Raw genomic sequence first — 20,732 nt, forward strand, 5'->3', positions numbered from 1 at the left:
CATGTGAGGGGTTATATACAGGAGTGAACACAAGCCATGTGAGGGGTTATATACAGGAGAGGATACAAGCCATGTGAGGGGGTTATATACAGGAGAGGATACAGGCCATGTGAGGGGGTTATATACAGGAGAGGATACAAGCCATGTGAGGGGTTATATAAAGGAGAGGATACAAGACATGTGAGAGGTTTATATACAGGAGAGGATACAAGCCATGTGAGGGGGTTGTATACAGGATAGGACACAAGCCATCTGAGTGAGTTATATACAGGATATAATACAAGCCATGTGATGGGTTATATACAGGAGAGGATACAAGCCATGTGAGGGGTTATATACAAGAGAGGATACAAGCCATGTGAGGGGTTATATACAGGAGAGGATACAAGCCATGTGAGGGGTTATATACAGAAGAGGATAGAAGCCATGTGAGGGGTTATATAAAGGAGAAGATACAAGACATGTGAGGGGGTTATATAGAGGAGAAGATACAAGACATGTGAGGGGTTATATACAGGAGAGGATATAAGATATGTGAGGGGTTATATACAGGAGAGGACATAAGCCATGTGAGGGGGTTATATACAGGAGAGGACACAAGCCATGTGAGGGGGTTATATACAGGAGAGGATACAAGCCATGTGAGGGGTTATATACAGGAGAGGATACAAGATATGTGAGGGGTTATATACAGGAAAGGACACAAGCCATGTGAGGGGTTATATACAGGAGAGGATACAAGCCATGTGAGGGGTTATATACAGGAGAGGATACAAGCCATGTGAGGGGTTATATACAGGAAAGGATACAAGCCATGTGAGGGGGTTATATACAGGAGAGGATACAAGATATGTGAGGGGTTATATACAGAAGAGGATACAAGCCATGTGAGGGGTTATATACAGGAGAGGATACAAGCCATGTGAGGGGTTATATACAGAAGAGGATACAAGCCATGTGAGGGGTTATATACAGGAGAGGACACAAGCCATGTGAGGGGGTTATATACAGGAGAGGACACAAGCCATGTGAGGGGGTTATATACAGGAGAGTATACAAGCCATGTGAGGGGTTATATACAGGAGAGGATACAAGCCATGTGAGGGGTTATATACAGGAGTGGATACAAGCCATGTGAGGGGGTTATATACAAAAGAGGATACAAGCCATGTGAGGGGTTATATACAGGAGAGGACACAAGCCATGTGAGGGGGTTATATACAGGAGAGGACACAAGCCATGTGAGGGGTTATATACAGGAGAGGATACAAGCCATGTGGGGGGTTATATACAGGAGAGGATACAAGCCATGTGAGGGGGTTATATACAGGAGTGGACACAAGACATGTGAGGGGATTATATACAGGAGAGGATACAAGCCATGTGAGGGGTTATATACAGGAGAGGATACAAGCCATGTGAGGGGGTTATATACAGGAGAGGATACAAGCCATGTGAGGGGTTATATACAGGAAAGGATACAAGCCATGTGAGGGGGTTATATACAGGAGAGGATACAAGATATGTGAGGGGTTATATACAGAAGAGGATACAAGCCATGTGAGGGGTTATATACAGGAGTGGATACAAGCCATGTGAGGGGGTTATATACAAAAGAGGATACAAGCCATGTGAGGGGTTATATACAGGAGAGGACACAAGCCATGTGAGGGGGTTATATACAGGAGAGGACACAAGCCATGTGAGGGGTTATATACAGGAGAGGATACAAGCCATGTGGGGGGTTATATACAGGAGAGGATACAAGCCATGTGAGGGGGTTATATACAGGAGTGGACACAAGACATGTGAGGGGATTATATACAGGAGAGCATACAAGCCATGTGAGGGGTTATATACAGGAGAGGATACAAGCCATGTGAGGGGGTTATATACAGGAGAGGATACAAGCCATGTGAGGGGGTTATATACAGGAGAGGACACAAGCCATGTGAGGGGGTTATATACAGGAGAAGATACAAGCCATGTGAGGGGGTTATATACAGGAGAGGATACAAGCCATGTGAGGGGTTATATACAGGAGAGGATAGAAGCTATGTGAGGGGGTTATATACAGGAGAGGACACAAGCCATGTGAGGGGGTTATATACAGGAGAGGACACAAGCCATGTGAGGGGTTATATACAGGAGTGGATATAAGCCATGTGAGGGGTTATATACAGGAGTGGACACAAGCCATGTGAGGGGGTTATATACAGGAGAGGATACAAGCCATGTGAGGGGTTATATACAGGAGAGGATACAAGCCATGTGAGGGGTTATATACAGGAGAGGATACAAGCCATGTGAGGGGTTATATAAAGGAGAAGATACAAGACATGTGAGGGGGTTATATAGAGGAGAAGATACATGACATGAGAGGGGGTTATATACAGGAGAGGACACAAGCCATGTGAGGGGGTTATATACAGGAGAGGACACAAGCCATGTGAGGGGTTATATACAGGAGAGGATACAAGTCACGTGAGGGGGTTATATACAGGAGAGGACACAAGCCACGTGAGGGGGTTATATACAGGAGAGGATACAAGCGACGTGAGGGCGTTATATACAGGAGAGGACACAAGCCATGTGAGGGGGTTATATACAGGAGAGGATACAAGCCATATGAGGGGTTATATACAGGATAGGATACAAGCCATGTGAGGGGTTATATACAGGAGAGGATACAAGCCATGTGAGGGGGTTATATACAGGAGAGGACACAAGCCATGTGAGGGGTTTATATAGAGGAGAGGATACAAGTCATGTGAGGGGGTTATATATAGGAGAGGATACAAGCCATGTGAGGTGTTATATACAGGAGAGGACACAAGCCATGTGAGGGGGTTATATACAGGAGAGGACACAAGCCATGTGAGGGGTTATATACAGGAGAGGATACAAGTCACGTGAGGGGGTTATATACAGGAGAGGACACAAGCCACGTGAGGGGGTTATATACAGGAGAGGATACAAGCCACGTGAGGGCGTTATATACAGGAGAGGACACAAGCCATGTGAGGGGGTTATATACAGGAGAGGATACAAGCCATATGAGGGGTTATATACAGGATAGGATACAAGCCATGTGAGGGGTTATATACAGGAGAGGATACAAGCCATGTGAGGGGGTTATATACAGGAGAGGACACAAGCCATGTGAGGGGGTTATATAGAGGAGAGGATACAAGTCATGTGAGGGGGTTATATATAGGAGAGGATACAAGCCATGTGAGGTGTTATATACAGGAGAGGACACAAGCCATGTGAGGAGGTTATATACAAGAGAGGACACAAGCTTTGTGAGGGGTTATATACAGGAGAAGACACAAGCCAAGTGAGGGGGTTATATACAGGAGTGGACACAAGCCATGTGAGGGGGTTATATACAGGAGAGGATACAAGCCATGTGGGGGGCTTATATACAGGAGAGGCATGTGAGGGGTCAAATCCAACGGAAGGCTAAGGAGCAGCACCGTGTATATGAGGAAAAGTTCGGGTGCAGGTCTTCAAGAGAGGGCCTGATACCAACCCATGCATCCAGGAAGCAATAGCAATGAAGCAATGCTTGAGAATGTCTTGATTGAAGACACGAAACGTTGCATCGATAAGGTGGAATAAACTCACTTGATTGCAATTTTACGGAGTGTTGCTTCATTGCTATTGCTTCCAGGCATGTGAGGGGGTTATATACAGGAGAGGATACAAGTCATGTGAGGGGGTTATATACAGGAGAGGATACAAGCCATATGTCCACCCACCTCATCCACTGCACAACCTCATTCAACCCACCTCAGCCCCTGCACAGCCTTATCACACCTACCTCAGCCACTGCACAACCTCATCCAACCCACCCTAGCCCCTGCACAGCCTTATCACACCCACCTCATCCACTGCACAACCTCATCCAACCCACCCTAGCCCCTGCACAACCTCATCCAACCCACCCTAGCCCCTGCACAACCTCATCCCACCCGCCTCAGCCCCTGCACAACCTTATCACACCCACCTCATCCACTGCACAACCTCATCCCACCCCAGCCCCTGCACAGCCTTATCACACCCACCTCTGCCCCTGCACAGCCCTTATCACACCCACCTCATCCACTGCACAACCTCATTCCTCCCACCTCAGCCCCTGCACAGCCTTATCACACCCGCCTCAGCCCCTGCACAGCCTTATCACACCCACCTCATCCACTGCACAACCTCATTCCACCCACCTTAGCCCCTGCACAGCCTTATCACACCCACCTCAGCCCCTGCACAGCCTTATCACACCCACCTCAGCCCCTGCACAGCCTTATCACACCCACCTCAGCCCCTGCACAGCCTTATCACACCCACCTCATCCACTGCACAACCTCATCCCACCCACCTCAGCCCCTGCACGGCCCTTATCACACCCACCTCATCCACTGCACAACCTCATCCCACTCACCTCAGCCGCTGCAAACCTTATCACACCCACCTTAGCCCCTGCACAACCTCATCCCACCCACCTCAGCCTCTGCACAGCCTCATCTCACCCACCTCATCCACTGTACAACCTCATCCCACCCACCTCAGCCCCTGCACAGCCCTTATCACACCCACCTCAGCCCCTGCACAACCTCATCCCACCCACCTCAGCCCCTGCACAGCCCTTATCACTCCCGCCTCAGCCCCTGCACAACCTCATTCCACCCACCTTAGCCCCTGCACAGCCTTATCACACCCACCTCAGCCCCTGCACAGCCTTATCACACCCACCTCATCCACTGCACAACCTCATTCCACCCACCTTGGCCCCTGCACAGCCTTATCACACCCACCTCATCCACTGCACAACCTCATCCCACTCACCTCAGCCGCTGCAAACCTTATCCCACCCACCTCAGCCCCCCCCACAGCCTTGTCACACCCACCTCATCCACTGCACACCCTCATCCAGCCAACCTCAGAGTTGCACAACCTCATCTCCCCCACCTCAGTCCCTGAATAGCCTTATTCCACCCACCTCAGCCCCTGCACAGCCTCCTCCCACCCACCTCAGCCCCTGCACAGCCTCATCCCACCTGCCTCAGCCCCTGAACAACAGAAACCTATCACATTTGTGATTATTTTGTATCACTGACCACAATATGTAGATATTATTACCTGTCTTGCAGTATTCCTCGGGGATCACAGTCTTGGAGACATTACTCACAGGGTTACGGGCATTGCACATATAGGTGAAATTCACATCACTGGGGGGCACATACAAGATGCCTTGGGTCACATTGATAGCACCACCGTGTAACTTTCTCCATGTTATCAACACATCTGGTTTATCTACTGAGCACAACAACTCCAGAGAGCAGGAGCCATTCCTGGTGATGGTGGGGGAGATCCTGATGTCTCCGGGGGATAGTGGCTCTGTGCAAGAAAGAAACATTAGAAGCAAGTTTAGTGATATGATAAGGTGTGATAATCAATTATATGAATTTTCACAAAATATGCTTAAAAATATGTCCAGTCCACATGCTTTGTTGGTTCCTTGGGCTCACTGTTCTCTATCAACTGCTAGGTAATAGACCCTAGTAACCTCCAAATTGAGTTTTCATCTGCTGGATCTCTGGGGCCAAATATTGTGTAAGGTCTGTGCATGTTGAATGATTCTAATTTAAAGGTGTATTCCGGGAATATGAACTTCTGATACACAACCCATAATTAATCATTAATCACAAAACCAAACTTAAATAGTTTATGGGCTTTCTAAATTTATCTCCAATATTGCTGCCATTTACAACTACAACTCCCATGATCCCTCAGTTCTCAGTAACAGCTCCTCCCTTTTATGCACTGCTCCCAGTGATGATGTAACAGATTTTCTTGCTCTGTTCCCATAGTAATGACATGTAAATGCTATCACTGCACATTATCTCACTGAGATGACCTCTCACCACAAATCGGCCTTACTGCATGCACTCCAGCCAAATATAGTGGTGATCAGATGACCTGCCCAGGCAAGTGCAGGACATGTGATGAGGACATGTGACCAGCGGCCATCTTCTATCCCGTGTCTGCTCCACAGGGACAAAATCACAGGACTGATTAAAGGGTCCACAGAATTTTTCTGCTAAGGAGAGCAACATTTTAAATAACAACTAATTACATATTAGCTTAATTTTTAATGAGCCATAATAATATGAAATATATTTATTCCTGGAATACCCCTTTAACTTACTGGGGCTCATTTACTAAGGGTCCGCGGACCTCGTAAACATCGGACATTCCGTCGATTTCGGATTTGCGCCGCATTTAAAAGGGTATTGTGTTGACACGATCGGATTTTGGCTCAATCACGTTGACTTTCATGTGACACAAGTCGGGGGGCGGGCTGTCAGACGATCCGATGGATTCGGACAAACGGCTGGATTTAACTTAAAAATTGTGTCGCAAGCCAAACACTTCCACCGGGAGGGAGATGAGGAACTCCGGCGTACCTGAGCGGGGAAGCGACACATTCAGCAAGTCAGGCACACAGTGCATTGTCGTCAGGCAATGCACTTTCGGGATCTCCTCTGGACCGGGTAAGTAAAGGTGCCCCACTGTGTTACTATGACATTTGAGTTCCCATTCAAAGGACAATATTGGGGGCCCACCAGAGACAGTACACACAACAGGCTGAGGTGGGATTTCTTTGCACAAATTTCCACAAGATCTCAGGTCATTTTGAGGGACAGATCTGTAAGAAATGGGATGTTTGGGAGGCATGAGTGTTCTGCTTTCTCCAGGATACCCAAACAACCTCTAATTTCTAAATGTTCTTCCCCTGCAGAATGTGCACTTCTCCCTCATAACCTACACAGTGCAACTTAGTAAATGGAGATCAAATAGAGTCAGGTACAGTGTTATATGACAGATCTATGACAAACAATTCTGCTTCAGCAATATGGAAGTCAATATTTCATTAATTTAGCAAATAAGTTGAGTTATTCATATCTCCCAACCAGGGCCGGCATTAGGGGCGACAAACTAGGCATGGAAACTTTTGTGGGCAGAGGATGGAATGCTCTTTTAATACCCCCTGGTTAGTGGATGATCATCATCCGTCTCCTGTCTGTATATCTACTTCTATATAGCAGAGGGGGTAACAGAAGGAAGCCTTCCATACATTGAAGCCAACGGGAAAATAAAGGTGAACCAAAGACTTTCCGTTCACCTCCTGTTCATAGTTTCATTAAGACTGGCATTTAGAAGCCATTGTTATTTAGGGGCGTAGTGCCAGTTGTTTAGACGTTAATGTGTGTTGAACCACTTTTACACTGGTATATAACCTTGGAGTAGTGTCGCAGGTGTCCCTGCAATCCATGCCTCAGATCGCAGGCACACCCGTGCCCCTCTTCGTGGCAGCACTGCCCCGTCCCCCGGCCTGCACTCACCTCTCCATGCTCTTGCTCCTGTTGCGGCTAGGCCGCGTGTGTGTCCCCTCTCCATAGGGCGCACGCGCCTGTGCTCAGAAATTTAATGGACCAGCGCACCGCTGATTGCCCGCCACTTCCGGGTTTCCCATGATTCCCTGCCGGATCTTTGAGCTATTCTACAAAATTGTGTCCCGTTCTGCCTTCATCTCTTGTTGCTGACCTCGGACCTATACCGTGACCTTGCATCTCTGCTGCCTGCCCTGACAACCAGCCTGTACCTGTCTACGAGACTGTCTCCTGTATCTCGACCTTGGCTGCCACCGCAGACTAGTCACGCCTGTGGAACGACCTGGTGGCACCCAGCCGCAGCAAGACCAACCTCTTTGTGGCAGGCTCTGGTGAAGACCAGGTGTCACTTAGATTCCGGCCCCAGGTGTCGGCTAGTACCATCTCCCGCGGTGGTTCAGAGGGTCCCCTGACCCTGAGTCCTGACAAGTAGATTTTTATCAATGACTATATTCGGGGTTTGGTGAGCCATGGGCCAAATGTTTTACTTACTGCTTCTGTCTCCTATGAAATGTCTGAAGTCACAATGTAATCGTGAAGCGCTCCTTGTATCTGGCAGGAATCCATTGCACCTGCTGAGAACGCTTATACATCAATGGTAACCACTCGTCTCCAAATAGATGACTTCACGATGATTACACTGAACTGTACTATCTCTGCTGCTCTGGATGCAACTTCAACCCTACTCTTGGTGACCTAGTAAAGCTCCCCTATTAATGGCACAAACGTGAACTCCACACCATCCCAAATCCCAATTTTTTTTTTACATTTTATGATAATTCACCATCCAATAACTGGTTTCTCATGGATAGAATATCTCTTGTATGTTTACGCTGAATGTTTGTGACTTTGACTTACCGTACACTGTGAGATTAAATACGACACATTTATCATCCCCTGATGTTCTTTTTATATTGGCTTTATAGCTCCCCCGATCCTGCAGTGATAACTTGTAGATGTGTAAGGATCCATCAGCGTCACTACTCACTCTTCCTCTGTACTGAGTCATCACATCAATATCATCAATGGATCCTCCAGGTTCAGTCGTAACAATAAGATCTCCGATTTGTACCAAAACCCAGTTGATTTTTCTTATCTTCACATTAGGGACACGTAGAATGATTTCTCCTCCTTTAGCTCCAGATACATTTTGCTGTCCACATGAATCACCGGAGACGACACCTGATAGAAAGTAATTGTACCGGATTATTAGGTGGGTGAGTTGAACAATTGAAGTTTAGAAGTTTAACATCTACATCTTTACAATCCACAGATAAGGCAGCTCTCCAAGGTCCAAAAAGATGTATCATGCCAACTCCTTTCTTCTCCCCTTATACAGCATCATTTAGAATTTTGGATTCTTGTATTATGTTTATGTATTCTAGCAGGGTTTGGGTCATTTTCCATATACGTGTGATTTTCAAGTCCCAGTAAAATAATTATTTTCACTATTGGGTCAGCATTACACTTTTTGGCACCTGGGATTGTTATCCCATTTAGCAGCATTGCTCACTAAGCTCATAGGAGGGGGCGCTGTAGTTATATCCGTCCCGTTTGGGTTCCTGTGCACTCAATGGGCCTTATTTATCAAAAGTGTCTGAGTGCAAAAGTGTCCTAGTTGCTCACCACAACAAATCAGAGCTCAGCTTTCATTTTATAACCTGCTGTGGGAAAATGACAGCTGAGCTTTGATTGGTGGATGTGAGCAACTAGAAGAGTTGTGTTCCCAGACATGTTTGATAAACCAACTCCTTTATTTGTCCTCGATGTGGGGATACATGATCATGTGCTGCTTCTGTTTGAGTCTAGGCCAAAGTATCTTTCACTGCTACTATTGCATTACCTCACTACTTGCAGTTGGGCTTTCCCTAGCCTAAAATGTTACCGGCTTGTGCAGTGGTGGATTCCTCTGCGAGCGCGGCTTATCAGTACCAGTGCAGTAAGCACGTGGCTGCTGTCTACTGTTGTCTAGACGCTGAGACCCATGTGGTTTCTTTTGGAGGAAAGATGAGGAGACAAGTTATGAGGATGAGGGTCATTTTTAATGATTGTAATGATTATTTACACATATTCACTTTGTCGATAATATGTACTTTATATACATTCTCAAAGCCTGGTATCAGGCTGGGCTGATAGATGAAGCCGAGTCTGGACAGTGGACCTCTGCTCTGGGGTTAAGTCTCCTGGCTGGCTACATGTGTCAGACAGCGGCCTGAGACAACTCTGATTCCTGGTGTGGAACACAAACTTCTGCAGCACAGGCAGGTGCTACACTCTGGCTTCTGACTCAGCAATTCAGATCATGAGGTCTGACGCTCTGACTGACCTGACTGACCATGTGCTCTTCCTGCACAAGTCTGACTGTAAGAATCACCATGTTCTCCCACCCACAAGGGGTTTTTATACCCCTAGTGATATGGCAGCTCTCTCCAATCAGCTTCCAGTTTGCTTTACAATAAGAACATAGCAAATCATTGGTTAAAGACAATATATATTTTAACTCTTGCTCTCTCAGGAAGTGGTTGCAGCTGCATAGTTAGTTTCCCTAGGCAGCTTCTAACATGGAGAGGGTGCTATTCGCAACAACTAACCACCGTATGCGTGGGCAGGGCTGTTGCAGATGCTTCGTAGCTTGTTTTGCAGGGATATATTAATATGTTCTAGTCATTTAGTGTTGATGCTGCCTCCTATTGGTGCTGTCAAGTTGACACCTCTGGCCATAGCCCCCAGATTCAGGCTACATTCACATGACGTGTTTGCATTTTGTTTTGAAATGCATTGGAAAAAATACATCATCACATGTAGATGTGTTTTTCCTAATGAATTTGCACTTCAAGCACAGTGGGGAGGAGTTTCTCCTGATCGTATCTACATTTACACTGAAAAGCTGATGATTGGGAACAAGCACCACTATGCACCACTATGCACCACCATGCACCACTATGCACCACTATGCACCACCATGCACAATAAGGCACCACCATGCACCATCATGCACCACTATGCACCACTATGCACCACCATGCACCACTATGCACCACCATGCACAATAAGGCACCACCATCCACCACCATGCACAACAAGGCACCACCATGCACCATCATGCACCACCATGCAACACTATGCACCACCATGCACAACAAGGCACCACCATGCACAACAAGGCACCACCATGCTCTATCATGCACCACTATGCACAACAATGCACCACCATGCACAACAAGGCACCACCATGCTCTATCATGCACCACTATGCACAACAATGCACCACCATGCACAACAAGGCACAACAAGGCACCACCATTCACAACAAGGCACCACCATGCACCACCATGTACCATCATGCACCACCATGCAACACTATGCACCTCCATGCACAACAATACACCACTAAGCACCACTATGCACCACCATGCACTATCATGCACCACCATGCAACACTATGCACCACCATGCAACACTATGCACCACCATGCACAACAATACACCACCATGCACCACCATGCAACACTATGCACCACCATGCAACACTATGCACCACCATGCAACACTATGCACCACCATGCAACACTATGCACCACCATGCACTATCGTGCACCACCATGCAACACTATGCACCACCATGCAACACTATGCACCACCATGCACAACAAGGCACCACCATTCACAACAAGGCACCACCATGCACCACCATGTACCATCATGCACCACCATGCAACACTATGCACCACCATGCACAACAAGGCACCACCATTCACAACAAGGCACCACCATGCACCACCATGCACTATCATGCACCACCATGCAACACTATGCAACACCATGCACAACAATACACCACTATGCACTATCATGCACCACCATGCAACACTATGCACCAACATAGACAACAATACACCACTATGCACCACCATGCACTATCATGCAACACTATGCACTATCATACACCGCCATGCACTACTATGCACAACAATACACCACTAAGCACCACTATGCACCACCATGCAACACTATGCACCACCATGCACAACAATACACCACTAAGCACCACTATGCACCACCATGCACTATCATGCACCACCATGCACAGCAATACACCACTAAGCACCACTATGCACCACCATGCACTATCATGCACCACCATGCAACACTATGCACCATCATACACCGCCATGCACTACTATGCACCACCATGCATACATCCCAACTTTTGTGGAGGAGAAAGAGGGACGCGGCGTTTTTTTACCCACAGAAGCCACACCCTAGCCACGCCCCCTAACCACACCCCCTGCCCACGCCACTGCTCATACCTTCAACGCATCCACTGGCACCAATGTATATTTATGTATATAATTGGGGGGCATATTCCACTCCCCCTAGACAACGAGCATGTCCCCCCCCAGACAACGAGCATGCCCTCCTAGACAACGAGCATGCCCCCCCAGACAACGAGCATGCCCTCCTAGACAACGAGCATGTCCTCCCCTAGACAACGAGCATGCCCCCCCCAGACAACGAGCATGTCCTCCCCTAGACAACGAGCATGTCCCCCCCTAGACAACGAGCATGTCCCCCCCAGACAACGGGCATGTCCTCCCCTAGACAACGAGCATGTCCCCCCCAGACAACGAGCATGCCCCCCCAGACAACGAGCATGTCCCCCCCTAGACAACGAGCATGTCCCCCCCAGACAACGGGCATGTCCTCCCCTAGACAACGAGCATGTCCCCCCCCAGACAACGAGCATGCCCCCCCCAGACAACGAGCATGTCCCCCCCTAGACAACGAGCATGTCCCCCCCAGACAACGGGCATGTCCGCCCCAGACAACGAGCATGCCCTCCCCTAGACAACGAGCATGTCCCCCCCAGACAACGAGCATGTCCCCCCCAGACAACGGGCATGTCCGCCCCCAGACAACGAGCATGCCCCCCCCCTAGACAACGAGCATGTCCCCCCCAGACAACGAGCATGCCCCCCTAGACAACGAGCATGCCCCCCCTAGACAACGAGCATGTCCCCCCCTAGACAACGAGCATGCCCCCCCCTAGACAACGAGCATGTCCCCCCCCTAGACAACGAGCATGCCCCCCCTAGACAACGAGCATGTACCCCCACCTAGACAACGAGAATGTACCCCCACCTAGACAACGAGCATGTCCCCCCCTAGACAATGAGCATGTCCCCCCCCTAGACAACGAGCCTGTCCCCCCCTGTGGCTGCGTGCCCTTTTTTGTGTGTTTGTGTTATTTTTGTCTTCCAGGACCGTGCCTGCTGTGGACTGCTTCGGATTCGAAGGATTACATCGATGACCGACAGTTCTAACAAATAAAATGGTCAACGAGGGTGTGTCTGCGTTTTTTGTTCAATAAAATTTTCTGAAAACGGTGTGATTATTTATTTTTTTGCGACACTCTTCATAGTTTGCCGTAGTATTGGTGCCGGCTAGGTGACGGTGCTCATTACTAAGGGCAGGCCTTAGTGTTTGCCTTAATTTTTTTGGCAAATTCACACTAACGCCCATACCATTACCCCGGTACCCACCGCCACCAGGGGTGCCGGGAAGAGCCGGGTACAAACCAGTACCTGACCGTCTATAGATGGTCAGGTGCTGGGGCGGCTGCAGGCTGTTATTGTTGCGCTGGAATAGCCCCCTAACAGTGGCCTATCCCAGCTCAGTAATGGCTGCTGCTGCTGCTTTTTTGTATCAGGCTGATTTGAAAAATAGGGGGAGCCCCATGCCGTTTTTTCTTCAAATTTTTGACAAAAATATGCGTGGGGTCCCCCCTTTAAAGGGGGCTCCCAGGCTGTTTCCCCCATTTTTACAAAAAAATGGGGGGAAAAACAGCATGGGGTGCCCCCTATTGTTCAAATCAGCCTGATACAAAAGAGCAGCAGCAGCCTGCCATTACTGAGCTGGGATAGGCCACTGTTAGGGGGCTATTCCAGCGCAACAATAACAGCCTGCAGCCGCCCCAACACCTGACCATCTATAGACGGTCAGGTACTGGTTTGTACACGGCTCTTCCCGGCACCCCTGGCCAGCCCTTAGTAATGAGCACCGTCACCTAGCCGGCACCACTACTATGGCAAACTATGAAGAGTGTCGCAAAAAAATAAATAATCACACCGTTTTCAGAAAATTTTATTGAACAAAAGACGCAGACACACCCTCGTTGACCATTTTATTTGTTAGAAATGTCGGTCATAGACGTAATCCTTCAAATCCGAAGCAGTCCACAGCAGGCACGGTCCTGGAAGACAAAAATAACACAAACACACAAAAAAGGGCACGCAGCCACAGGGGGGGACAGGCTCGTTGTCTAGGGGGGGGACATGCTCGTTGTCTAGGGGGGGGACATGCTCGTTGTCTAGGGGTCAGGGGTAGACATGCTCGTTGTCTAGGGGGGGGGGAAATGCTCGTTGTCTAGGGGGGGGACATGCTCGTTGTCTAGGAGTCGGGGGGAGACATGCTCGTTGTCTAGGGGGGGGGATGCTCGTTGTCTGGGGGGGGGACATGCTCGTTGTCTAGGGGGGGGCATGCTTGTTGTCTTGGGGGGGGACATGCTCGTTGTCTAGGGGTCAGGGGGACACATGCTCGTTGTCTAGCAGGGGGAAATGCTCGTTGTCTAGGGGGGGAAATGCTCGTTGTAAAGGGGGGGGACATGCTTGTTGTCTAGGGGGGGGAGACATGCTCGTTGTCGCAGTAAAGGGGAGGGGTCCTATGGAGCGCAGTAAAGGGGAGGGGTCCTATGGAGCACAGTAAAGGGGAGGAGTCCTATTGAGCGCGCAGTGAAAGCCATAAAAAACACATTTGATATTTTCCTTCCCGCTTCCCAGTACAGGGCCTAGAATATTTAATACTGTCACTAGGAAGTATAATTTGTTACGCAGAAACAGGCCGCACACAGCTCTGTACGTGGAAAAATAAAAAAGTTATTGATTTTTGAAAGTGGGGAGTGAAATATGGAAACGCAAAAATCGTTCCGTCAGAGTAATGGAGCAGACGGCCGTGTATGACCATTCTGCTCCATTACTGTCATAGAGCGATGACATGGACCTTATGTGGACCCCAACACACCCCTCGTTTTCATGATCTATGGGGGTCACATCACTGAAACCCCCACACATCAGCAGGTTAAGCCCTGTCCTATGGATAGGGCCTAACTTGTATTTGTGGGAAAACCCCTTTAACCCCTCAACGCTCTGCACCGTAGCTCTATGACGCAGAGAGTATAAGGAGTGTATGAAGAGGGCTCACGGGCTGAGTCCTCTTCATACAAGGTGGGGGGTTTTGCATGTTGCAGAAAACCCCCACCGCTAATAACCGCAGTCGGTCATTGTCGCCGGCAAAGTCTTTTTTACGATCGCTGTGCCCCCGAACGTCATCGGGGGGCGGCGATCGTTTGCCGTGGTAGCCTCGGGTCTTCTTTTGACACGAGGCTACATGGCTTCTGCAGATTCGTTACAATGAGCCAGAAGTATTGCAGTATATGGTAGGAGCGATCTGACCATCTGGGGTTAATGTACCCTAGAGGGTCTAAGAAATAGTGGAAAAAAAAGAAAAAACAGGTTTTAAAAATAAAAAAAATTTATAAAATATTAAAAATTCTAATCACCCCCCCTTTCCCTAGAACAGATATAAAACATAATAAACAGTAAAAATCACAAACATATTAGGTATCGCCGCGTCCCAAAATGCCCGATCTATCAAAATATAAAAACGGTTACGGGCGGCGGTAACCTCCGAGGCGGGAAATGGCGCCCAAATGTCCGAAATGTGACTTTTACACCTTTTTACATAACATAAAAAATGAAATTAAAAATGATCAAAATGTCGCACAGACCTCAAAATGGTAGCAATGAAAACGTTGCCTCATTTCGCCAAAAATGACCCCACCCCCAGCTCCGTGCACCGAAATATGAAAAAGTTATTAGCGTCAGAAGATGGCAACATTTTTTTATTTTTTTTTTTTGCACACATTCGTTTAATTTTTGAAAATGTATTAAAACACAATAAAACCTATAAATCCGGTATCACCGCGATCGCACCGAACCAAAGAATAAAGCTGAGGTGTTATTTTGAGTGCACAGTCAAAGTCGAAAAAACTGAGCCCACAAGAACGTGACACGTGCGTTTTTTTAAAAAAAAATTTCCACATTTGGAATTTTTTGCAGCTTCGCAGTACACGGCATGTTAAAATAAATAACATTACGGGAAAGTAAAATTTGTTACGCACAAAATAAGCCCTCACACAGCTCTGTACACGGAAACATGAAAAAGTTATGGATTTTTGAAGTTGGAGAGCGAGAAATGAGCCGAAAAACCCTGCGTCCTTAAGGGGTTAAGGGATTAAGTATATGGTACAATAAAAGCAGAATAGAAGGGCACTGGGGGGATTAGGGATGGGGGCAGGGGGTCTATGGAGGAAAGTGAAGTGTTTAACCCTTTGCTGCCTGCAGTCACTGTAGAGTACCTGTTATCACACTGCAGCAGCTGCACGCACTCGGCTCTGCTTCATCAGACGAACTTCAGTAAAGAGCAGGAGGAGGTGGGGGCAGGGAGCTATTGATGTAGCAGAGCTGGAGAGCTCCTGCCTGCACGGAGGGGATGATGTAGCAGAGCTGGAGAGCTCCTGCCTGCACAGAGGCTGATCCCCTGGGGCTGCTGTGCAGGGGCAGTGCAGAGAATATGACACTCTGCACTGCTCCATCCATCCATCCATGTGCCTGCAAGTGGCAGCCTGAGGACAGGGAGGGCTCTGCCTCCCAGGGGAGGGGATGGGGGAGGTGCCGGCTCTGCAGCAGACAGCCCGGGAGCTGGAGAGGAGGAGGACGCTGCACCCTGCCCCCTGGCTTCTCTGTATCCTGAGCAGGACGGGGGCGGGACTCGGGGGCGGGACTCGGGGGGGGCGGGACTCGGGGGCGGGACAAAACGGAAAAATCCGTGAAAAAGGCAAAAAAAACGGGACTTTCACTTAACGGTCCGTGCAGGCGGGACAAGGGTTAAAAAATGGGACTGTCCCGCCCAAAACGGGACGGTTGGGAGGTATGCACCATGCACAAACACATGCAAGCGTTTCAGTGTAAATGTAGATGCGGGAGAAACCCCACTGTCCCTGAATTGTGTTCCTATAGCAATTCAATCACAGTGTGTGAACTTAACCCTGGGAACCTAAATGTAGCCACTGACCCTAACCCAACTGAACTTAGCCCCACCAAATTGGTGTCATTCTCAGTCGTATATTCGGCAATGAGAACTTGTGGTGTTCATTCTTGATCACATGCTTTAGGAGTATTTACTAGAGTCTCTGCCGGACTTTAGATGAAACCTCTGTAAGGTCCGACCTGGTGGAGACTGATTCCACTTTCTGGATCTACTAAGAAACCGGAGCCTTGTGATGGATCCAGACTGCAAGCACCGACAGGAGGGAAGATTATTTTGATCCAGTTTTAACACAGCAATAACTTACTGCTCCTCGCTCTGCCACAGCCTTCAGTCTTATATATGTCTCCTGAGGACAGCAATACCATTAAAAAGAGGGGAAATCTGGATTATCACCATAGTTTCTATCTTTAACCCCCAAAAAGGAAGAATCATGAGGCAGGAGATCCGATGATAATCCAAAACTGTTTATTCCTTCCCTGTATTCCTGAAGTCCCAGGCTTCTTCATAATAGTCCTGAGCACCGCACGTCCTGGGATGCTTAGGAATTTAGAAGAAGGCCTGTGAGATGTTGTACGGCTCGCTATCTCACAGAGTGTTCTCCAAGGTGTGCACCTTTATGACATCACATGACCAGGGATATATAATGAGCCGTGCACCTTTATGACATCACATGACCAGGGATATAATGAGCCATGCACCTGTGTGACATCACATGACCAGGGATATAATGAGCCATGCACCTGTGTGACATCACATGACCAGGGATATAATGAGCCATGCACCTGTGTGACATCACATGACCAGGGATATATAACGAGCCGTGCACCTGTGTGACATCACATGACCAGGGATATAACGAGCTGTGCACCTGTGTGACATTACATGGCCAGGGATATAACGAGCCGTGCACCTGTGTGATATCACATGACCAGGGACATGCTAAATTCTATGGGTAATTCCTTTAATTACCTGTCAGCAGGGTCTAATACAGATTTGTCTATGACAGTCAACCAAATCTGCAGAGACCCCCTGGAGGCAACAATCTAACCCAATATGGTGGCACACTTGCCACGTCACTATTTATGTGCCAAGTTTATGTCATCAAAACAGCTTTGACCAGAGTAATGATCTCTGAAGGTGCCATGTAGTAACTTGGACCAGGATATTGGCAGCAGATTCATGAAGTTCACTGTGTGGTCTCTATGGGTTGGACTTGTTTACCCAGCAAAGCTAATTTATTAGACTGAGATCTAGGCATTTAGTCAACCATGGTGGCATCCAAGTCACCTTGATCATTGTTATGTTCCTAAGATCAATCTCGAGCAATTTGTGCAGTGTGGATTGCCGATAGCCTGCTCAAAGAGGTCACTAGTATTAGGAGACACTGCTCCCATCAAGGCAGGTGCTTGGTCTTTAAAATGTTGATGTGGCACAATGTTTCCCAGCAATAGCCACGTGATGGGATGTCCCAAGTCAATGTTTCCAAACAGGACATGATGCCACCTTCCCAACTAGAGCTTTTACTCCCATAGTGCCATCTCTTCATTAGGTGGGTGACCTACATGCACCTAGTGGTCCATATCATGAACATATGATTGTTCTAGGTTAGATTTTAGTCGTCATCTACCACTTTTTACCATTGCTCTAGGGTACATATTAGCAATGGACCAGGATCTGTAAAAACAATCTCAACTGACCTGCCATTCTGGACATCGATATAACAGTTTGGTCTTCATCAAATCCTTGCATTTGCCCCTTTTCCTGTTTTCCACATATCAACTTTAAGATCTGGAACTTTCCTTACTGGTCTTAGTGGATTCATTTTCTGTCTAATCATAATTTTATTTCTGAATAATATCTTTATAATGTTACTTTTCATCACAAGCATCCCTAGAGGGCATGGAGAGCATGAATCATTGCAGTTAGGCTTTTTTTTTTAAGAAAGAAAACCTAAGGTTTTTTGCCTCTGGTAATTTGTGCCAAACACGCAATGATAATAGACAATATTGTAAAGGTGAAATTTTCAAAAATATTTAGATACAAATATACTCCCGTCCCCCAGTAGGAAAAAGTTTAGGAAGTGACGGTGACTTGTTTTTGCAACATTTTGGTCAAAAACCTCTCACATCTACTCCAAACATGAACACGACATATGTCAAAATGAAATTCAATTTATCAAGCTCTATAACCCACTACAATACAATGGGGCAAAATACACTAAAAGATCCCAAGGACTATCCAAAAAAATTTAGCAGGAATACTCACAGGTAAGAAGAGTTGGGGTTATCAAGAGTAGAAGAGGCAGCAGCATCCTTAGTTAAACATTAACCAACTAGAAGCAGTATTAATATTCAGGGGCGGAAGTGGTCTCTGTTTTACTGAAAGGAAGTAGAAGTAGAAGTGAGAGGTCCTCCCAACTATTGTGATCACTTACAACTGGAGGAAATATGTAACCACAACTACCCTAATTTCCTAAAACTTGGTCTCCCTGGATAGAGATCTTGAGTTCACCTTTACAAGACCCAACTTCGTCATTCACCCATCTCTTCAGGCACTAATTCTTTGTGGCCACCCTGATGTATCCATGCTACAAGGGTAGTGTATCCTTCATTCCAATACTAGAGCGTGAGACAAAAAATGAGGAAGTACAAGCGCGCCTTGATGCAGGCACTACTGTCGAAGTTCCCATACGACATTGAGAGCTCAGTGGCAGCTTGAGGAGGAAGTCGCCAACATGGCCACAATGTGGAACGCTATGTTGACTTTTGCTCAAACTCCACCACCGGTGTGATATCCTTCATTCTAATACTAGAGCGTGAGACTAAAATGAGGGAGTATCCAACCCATCCAACATTGAGAGCTCAGTGGCAGCACAAGGAGGAGGAAAAATTCGCCAATTCAGAAGGAACACCAACATGGCCACAATGTGGAACTCTATTATGACTCCATCACCATTGGATGGGGTACATAGTAACAAGAGTCAGAATTTCACTCACATAGTTGAGGATATCCACACGTCTCCTGGTACTGAAGGATGGGTTTTCCCTGTTCAATTTCTGAGTGGGAAAATTGGACATGTGGCCAGGGTTTGCCCTCAGTAAGGTGTTGTCCGTTAGGGGGTGTGTTCAGCACCGGCAGTGGTGTCATCACCGACAAGTGGATCCGCCTCCCTATAACCAACATGGACATCCTAACATTTATTAAGATGAGCAAAGCACGGAACCCACGCAACTTGGCTTTGCCAGTGTCTGAAGTTCTGCAATCCTGGAACGTCAACTTCAAATTTTTCAATGCCACATTCATAGATCTTCAATTTAAAATCTCAATCTTCAATTGCACATTGGAAGTGATGGTGACTTGTGACTATCCAAAAAATCTAGCAAGTCTTCCTTGACTCTTTGGACACATAACCCAACTTTCTTATGTCACTAAAACAATAAAATAATATGTTCTTCTTCAGGCACCTCACCATATTGAGATACTTGAATCCTGTAGGTCCTCAAAGTGGAGACACACACAGATTATATAATTGAAAAAACTGGATCTGTGTCTCTAAGTGAAAACACTCGGCTTAGGTCACATAAAATTTTTTGGATCTTCGAGGTTCTATGTGCGGATTTTACTTCCTCACGTCAAACAGTAAACGTGACAGAGCTCAATGCAGATTATACAGTAATAAAAAAGTATCGGTATCTAGTTATAGGCGTCATTTTAGCAGGAATACTCACAGGTAAGAAGAGTAGGGGTTATAAATAGTAGAAGATGCAACATCCTTAGTTAAACATTAACCAACTGGCAGCAGAATGCATGCTCGGTGCGGAGGAGAAGTGTGGTAAATGTCTCCCTGAGAGAAAAGGGAAGTATAAGTAACGTCCTCCCATCTAAAGTATGTAACGTACAGGAAATATATAGATCTATAGTGATAAATTTGTTTGCGCGACAGTGGTACCAAATGTTACCCTGCGTTTACAGATTAGACAGTTATGTGGCTTTAACTTCTATAGTTCTCTTGGCACCAAAGAATCTTTTATGCTTGATGTCCTCATAATCCTGCTGACATTTACTTCTATAAATCCTTCACTTTTGAATATTGTTTCTAATTTTGCG

At 47.2% G+C, this 20,732-nt stretch overlaps 1 protein-coding gene across 5 annotated transcripts in view; it reads right to left on the reverse strand.

The window, feature by feature from the left end:
* LOC140069317 (SLAM family member 9-like) overlaps positions 1 to 20,492 on the reverse strand; it is a 35,900-nt gene extending 15,408 nt beyond the window's left edge. For 3 of the 5 annotated variants that reach the window (XM_072114857.1, XM_072114856.1, XM_072114860.1), the window contains exons 1-3: positions 19,622 to 19,829; positions 8,316 to 8,639; positions 5,143 to 5,400 (exon numbers count right to left, since the gene is read on the reverse strand). In XM_072114857.1, the coding sequence (XP_071970958.1) occupies positions 5,143 to 5,400; positions 8,316 to 8,639; positions 19,622 to 19,814 (775 nt within the window). In that variant the 5' untranslated portion in view covers positions 19,815 to 19,829. Of the gene's footprint in view, positions 1 to 5,142; positions 5,401 to 8,315; positions 8,640 to 18,890; positions 19,004 to 19,621; positions 19,830 to 20,353 lie in introns of those variants that run through there. The other 2 variants (XM_072114858.1, XM_072114859.1) reach the window with 2 other exon arrangements.
* Between the last annotated feature and the right edge of the window lie 240 nt (positions 20,493 to 20,732).

Source organism: Engystomops pustulosus, chromosome 7 (genome assembly GCF_040894005.1).
Source record: "Engystomops pustulosus chromosome 7, aEngPut4.maternal, whole genome shotgun sequence".
NCBI classification, from domain to species: Eukaryota; Metazoa; Chordata; class Amphibia; order Anura; family Leptodactylidae; genus Engystomops; species Engystomops pustulosus.